General features: G+C 40.2%; 1 protein-coding gene across 1 annotated transcript in view; it reads left to right on the top strand.

The window, feature by feature from the left end:
- Window positions 1-1,361: 1,361 nt before the first annotated feature.
- Window positions 1,362-7,016, top strand: part of gak (cyclin G associated kinase) — a gene marked incomplete at its 5' end in the record, with an annotated part of 20,152 nt that continues 14,497 nt past the window's right edge. The window contains 4 exons of the mRNA XM_010776946.1: window positions 1,362-1,497; window positions 2,258-2,370; window positions 4,238-4,316; window positions 5,486-5,603. Of these exons, the coding sequence (XP_010775248.1) occupies window positions 1,362-1,497; window positions 2,258-2,370; window positions 4,238-4,316; window positions 5,486-5,603 (446 nt within the window). The remainder of the gene's footprint in view (window positions 1,498-2,257; window positions 2,371-4,237; window positions 4,317-5,485; window positions 5,604-7,016) is intronic.

Consider the following 7,016-nt stretch of genomic DNA (forward strand, 5'->3'; position numbering starts at 1 on the left):
AACGCACAGCAGTGTGGTGTTTCAATGCTTCCTGTTGGCCGGTCAGCTGAACTGAAAGCTTAGCGCTGCACCACCCATATCACTGGACATGTCTAATTTGATTCAACTGTTTAAGAGAAGGAAGCAGTTAGTTGCTTCAAAGCATTACATCACAGTCAGCTAGAGTAACAGATAATGCAATACACACTTCTACCGAACAACTGGAGTCCATAGTGTGGCTAAATAATGACCGATGCATGAGGTAATGTTTCTGTTAAAACATAACTCAGTGTAAGCTTGTTATTTCAGCTGTGTCTCCGACTTGTATTTCAGGAATGAAGAGGTTGTATAGAAATGTCTGGATTTGTGTCAAAGACAGTGTCATAAAAACACAACACGTGCATAGTGAGTTTATATTACACACCGTTTATCACTTTTTATTATATGACAGACAATTTTCAAAGGAATCTCACTGCCATGTCAACACATTATGTATTTAACAACACCCTTTTAACCCAATGATTATGCAGCAAACGCTATGCAGTTATACTCTTTTACTTCACTTGTGTTATCAGTAGCCTCTCACATTTTATTGTGTTGAACGAAAAGCTTTGAAAACTTGGATTTCAACAAGAAACTCTGTCCTAAATTCTGAAAACAAGAGTTAATCAAATACTTTGATTACGTAGTATCTACACTCTGATTATTTGTGCAAGGACAGCAAAACCATTTGTACCGTAATTTTCGGACTATAAGGCGCACCTGAATATAAGCCGCAGCAGCGGCATACCACTCTCGGTTCCACTTTTACTTTTGCGCGCTACCTGTCTCACTCTTTTCCGGCCTCCAGCTTTTCCTGCTGGAAACCGCCGCTTAAAGGTGGGGGTCCGCGGACCGGCCATAGAGCCCATAGAGTTAAAGGTGTTGGCCGTTAGCTGTAAAAATCCATAGATTAGCCGCACCGTTATATAAGCCGCAGCGTCGAAAAATAGGGAAAAAGGCGCAGCTTATAGTCCGAAAATTACGGTAGTTAATATGTTACCCTTGCTACAGCAGAGCTTTAGAGGAGAGATTGTGCCTGAAGGCAAGATGAGCTAAGATCAGAACATCACATTTTCTAATTGGTAGTTATTAGGTGAAAGTGTAAAAAAAAAAGAAACCTTGATATTTTAGTCAAACAACAGAAAGAGTTCTACAGAGCCTGTTGAATCTTTTTAGGTAGGGTCAACAGACATCCTTCCTACTAAAGTGAATAAGTCTTCTGACATTGATTTGTGTAAATGACTTTCTCGTGACAGTTTTATGACTTTGTTTTTTCTGTGCAATAAAAACGTTGGCTTGAGAGTTTATTGTTGTTTTCTCATTTTCACTCTCCTCTACAGGCCCTAGGGTGCATCCTCTACCTGTTGTGTTTTAAGCAGCACCCGTTCGAGGAGGGGGCCAAGCTGCAAATCGTCAACGGGAAATACTCCATCCCTCAGAACGACGTCAAGTACACTGTGTATCACAACCTCATACGTATGTACTTCTTTGTGTTTGCTAGTTTCTGCCTGTCAGTTATTCTTCCATCTAGCTATTTCCCTCTACACTTTTTGCCTTCAAATCAAAGTTACCGCATGTCAAAATGACTGTCACCTTTTACCAAAGAAATGTGTTTAGAATTGCACCTTTTAAACATATCGTTCATTTGACTCAGCATAAAGAGATATGCCATGACATGTAAAATAATGGCAGTATCATTAGCTAATCTAATCAAGTTAAACAGCGCCACCTGCTGGAAAATGTAAACCTGCAAATAGTGGCACAAACAAATGCACAACATATAACCTCTATATTTAAATAGTACATTTTTATCATTTTGATTATTCATTTTGATTGCTGTGCATATGATTAATGTTTTTAATTAATCATACAATTAAAATGGTCATTTGGGCAATATCAGACTTTCATCACACAATCATTAAGCCTAAAATAATAACAGTATTTTTTAATAAATAAAAAAATAAGTCAGTCAAATTACATTTTGTTGAATTTATTTCTTTACGCAAACAAACAAGTGAAGTCTGTGACCATTTAATATTATCTGGATTATTTACTCAATTATTAAATCTGTTATATTGACTGGATGTCAGTATTACATGTTTTCATCAAAAATGTAAAGGATATAACTGTTCAGGGCCTTGTTGTCATCCTCATTGTTGGATCTCTTCAGATATTTAACTGTAATTTATGTTTCACTCTCCCCCTCCCCCCTTCTCCCCCTCTCCTCCTCCTCCAGGTTCCATGTTGAAGGTGAACCCAGAGGAGCGCCTGTCCATCACAGAGCTGGTCAACCAGCTCCAGGAGATAGCTGCAGCGCGAAATGTCAACCCCAAGTCCCCCATTACAGAGGTAGGGGTGCGCATGGTTGTGTTCTGTGCCGTTTTTATAATACAAAATAATACTGCAGCATCAGGCTCCATAAGTGATGCAACAGCAAAACTCTGTCTCTCGTAGTCAGGCTATCTCTAGTTTATACCCTGTCACTGTTGGTGGTACTTTTCCAACCCCTTCTTTGATGTTATGGTCTTTAGGTCTAACATTTACAAATCATTTCAAATATCCAGGCAGTTTCCAATGATGCCTAAAATGCATTTGTTTTCCTTGTCTCAAACCGTCTACAGTGGCTTCTACTTCAGTTTTCAGTAGGTGACAACCAAGTGCATTTTAGAGTAAACAAGTTTATTGGCCGAGAAATGGGGGCATATCCTCTCTGTCCGCCAGCCTGAGAAGAGGCTATTGATGGGCCAACCCAACGCACAATTGTCAGCGTTCAAGTTGGTGTTGTGGTTACACTTACTCACACACACACACACACACACACACACACACACACACACGCACACGCACACGCACACGCACACGCACACACACAGGCTCAGAGGAGTGTGTATTCTCTTTCCCAGGCTCCTCTCTTCCCAGCTGGCATGGCCCAAAGAGACAGAGCGGTGGAAAATGGGTCAAACTGAAATAAAAACATTCCAACACTTCATTAGTAAAGCACATTTCAAGTTGGAAGCTTAACTGTTAAGGCAGAAATCTGTTTTTGTATTTTATTTTATCTATCACCCAAACTAGCTGATTGATTATCATCAGATTTTAACATTTGAACCAAGGCTTGGGAACAGCAAAACATTTTACTCTGCTGGTCATCAGAAACTAAGAAGCCTCTAACGCCTCTTAACACAAATCCTGGTACTTATCACCAAATCTGCATCCACTACGATTTAAGTGTATGAAAAGCTCAATTCAATGTCATAAGGTTTACAGGAATTCTTCTTTATTCCTACAACCTCCTAATGTGCACTTGACCGATTCTACAGCTGAGCCAGTGAATGTATCCTATGATAAGTATAAATAAAAAAACAAATGTTCCTGTCTTTCAGTACTGCAGACACTAGCTTTTTCCTTCTTATTCTAATATTGTGCCATTGCTAAAAACTAATTGTTAATCTTAAATTATTTTGTATTGCAACCAATTTCATACCAAACTGAATCCTAATATGTCTGCTGCTGGTGAATGTGGCAGAGGGAAGGCAGATCTTGTGTTTGCTGATCTGATCCGGGTTTAAAGGGGGTTTCCCTGTTGGAGATAAGAAGATTATAATCCTCCACCTTCTCCTCCTCCTCCTCCTCCTCATCTTTGCTGCTTCTCGGCACACGCATAAAAAGAGGCAGACTGAGATGGAGCAGAGAAGAAGGAGAGCAGAACACTTTTGAAGGAAGCAGCACAGATGGAAGTGAAATAGTGAGAGGGAAAGACAGAGACACCCCTGAGGGGAAGAGAGACGCAGAGGCTATCTGACTGTCTCAACGCAGTCTTAGACCCTCCAGTTCTCATCCAAAACATATTTCACTTTGCACGTCTGATACAAACTATGTGTTTATGATTGTGTTACCTTTTTGGGATTCTTTTGAAACCGGGATTTTTTTTATTTGGAGAAAAGACCTGTTGCTTTACACTCTATTGAGTCTCTTTTTCTGTTCCTCTATTTGAGGTCACCTGACTCTGTTTTTCTATCAAGGACTATTTTTACCTTTGCTAAAATGTACTTTGGCATTTGGTGTTGATGACATGTTTTTGCATCAGGTTGGAACATCTTAGGCAAAATTGTAGGTTGCCAGTTTTTTGCACCTCATTTTGTTTGACTAACTTGTGACAATGATGAGTGCGTACTATTGTTGGCGTCCGGTGTTTGACGGCTATGAATGTCTGCAGCTGCTGGAGCAGAACGGAGGCTTTGGAAACAACGGAGCCCAGCCGCCCATGCAGATCCAGAACGTCCACAACAATGCAGGTGAGGGTTTGTTTTGATGACTATAATATACTGTACTCAGGGTTATGTTCGTTTAAAGTTGTAACAGTTGAAGTAATGAGGGCGAATTTGAAAACTATCTGATCATGTTTCTAAAAAGCACAATGTAACAAATCATTGATTTGCTGAAGGACAATTTATCCAAACATATGATATGATGCACTTTAATAATCTGGCAAAATAACAACTTTTTCAATTCAAATAATCATTCATAGAGCTGTCCTCTTTTTTCTACCTCTCAGGTAAATTAACTAAACCTCTTGTTTATAATTAGCCATGTACACTGTTCTTACAAACACAGATAACAAACCTATATCGCTAAGAGTTATACATGGTTATAAGTAATGTTGTAGTTCCCTTATGACCAGCCAACAATAACAGTATCCTCCTCCTTTGGTTAATTTATTTATAGAATCATTTTTGCCATATGACTGCGATTTCACATCTTACAGTATGTCCGAAGAAACAATCTGAAAGTATGCACGCTCTGGGAATGGAACACTCTTATTTTATGGCTATTTGAAATCAGGATCATCAAACAAAAGTACTTAACCAGAACGTGATATTTCTGTTATTTATCTGTATATTTTCTATAAATGAGCATAATGGGTGTTTCCAAACACACAGCCACACCTGTGCAGGCTGCTATTAAGGGGATTCATCCATCTGTCAATATGTTGCCCTTCCTCCTGAGGAGCGGCTTCAGTCTTCCTGCATACTGTCAGACTTGGGCTATAAATTACTCAATCTGAGTCATTTGCCTGTTGTTGTACATCAACATCCCACAGCTTCACCCAGCTGACGGCAACAGATTTCATCCAATGCATTCACAAACAATGCATTTGCAGTAAAACAAACATCCTTTTGACCTAAAAAAGACGTGTATCATGAGTTTGGGAATTGATACATTGTACCCACATATACATTTTATAGAATATTTATTTTACGTTATTTATAGCTTGGCTTTGCTAAAATATTTAAGTCCATTCGGTGATAACAATTTAAAGATTTTAAACTTCCAATTATACACAATGTTTTTTTCATTGTTGGTTAAACTGCGACCTCGATGAGCCCACTGTCAGTGCTTTGACACATCTGCAAATCTATTGTGTTCAGAATTCTCTCTTTCCCCCCCCCCATGATGCCTTTAGGCATATACGATCCTGACCAGGCGGCCAGCGGCCTCTTTGACATCTTAAAGGGAGGAACCGAGCGCTTCCTGACCAACATCAAGGACACCTCCTCTAAGGTCATCCAGTCAGTAGCAAGGTAAGGTGCACCCACCTGTATACCCGTTTCTAAAAATCAATGTTTTATTTATTCATATTTCATTTTCAGTTGTACGCTTTAACCAAATCTTTACAAAACAGAATTTATACTTTTTGGGGCGATAAAGTGTTGCTGAACTCATGATTGACATTATGTTCGTTAACCTGTGGAGTTGACTGAATAATCCTTGCACATACAGTGGGGCAAAAAAAAAGTATTTAGTCAGCCACCAATTGTGCAAGTTCTCCCACTTGAGAAGATGAGAGAGGCCTGTAATTTTCATCCTAGGTATACCTCAACTATGAGAGACAAAATGAGAAAAAAAAATCCAGAAAATCACATTTTTAAAGAATTTATTTGCAAATTATGGTGGAAAATAAGTATTTGGTCAATAACAAAAGTTAATCTCAATACTTTGTTATATACCCTTTGTTGGCAATGACAGAGGTCAAACGTTTTCTGTAAGTCTTCACAAGGTTTTCACACACTGTTGCTGCTATTTTGGCCCATTCCTCCATGCAGATCTCCTCTAGAACAGTGATGTTTTGGGCCTGTCGCTGGGCAACACAGACTTTCAACTCCCTCCAAAGATTTTCTATGGGGTTGAGATCTGGAGACTGGCTAGGCCACTCCAGGACCTTGAAATGCTTCTTACGAAGCCACTCCTTCGTTGCCCGGGCGGTGTGTTTGGGATCATTGTCATGCTGAAAAACCCAGCCACGTTTCATCTTCAATGCCCTTGCTGATGGAAGGAGGTTGTCACTCAAAATCTCACGATACATGGCCCCATTCATTCTTTCCTTTACACGGATCAGTCGTCCTGATCCCTTTGCAGAAAAACAGCCCCAAAGCATGATGTTTCCACCCCCATGTTTCACAGTAGGTATGGTGTTCTTTGGATGCAACTCAGCATTCTTTCTCCTCCAAACACGTCTAGTTGAGTTTTTACCAAAAAGTTCTATTTTGGTTTCATCTGACCATATGACATTCTCCCAATCCTCTTCTGGATCATCTAAATGCTCTCTAGCAAACTTCAGACGGGCCTGGACATGTACTGGCTTAAGCAGGGGGACACGTCTGGCACTGCAGGATTTGAGTCCCTGGCGGCGTAGTGTGTTACTGATGGTAGCCTTTGTTACTTTGGTCCCAGCTCTCTGCAGGTCATTGACTAGGTCCCCCGTGTGGTTCTTGGATTTTTGCTCACCGTTCTTGTGATCATTTTGACCCCACGGGGTGAGATCTTGCGTGGAGCCCCAGATCGAGGGAGATTATCAGTGGTCTTGTATGTCTTCCATTTTCTAATAATTGCTCCCACAGTTGATTTCTTCACACCAAGCTGCTTACCTATTGCAGATTCAGTCTTCCCAGCCTGGTGCAGGTCTACAATTTTGTTTCTGGTGTCCTTTGACAGCT

The sequence above is a fragment of the Notothenia coriiceps genome, unplaced genomic scaffold, assembly GCF_000735185.1.
Source record: "Notothenia coriiceps isolate Sejong01 unplaced genomic scaffold, NC01 NC01_scaffold00017532, whole genome shotgun sequence".
Classification (NCBI taxonomy): Eukaryota; Metazoa; Chordata; class Actinopteri; order Perciformes; family Nototheniidae; genus Notothenia; species Notothenia coriiceps.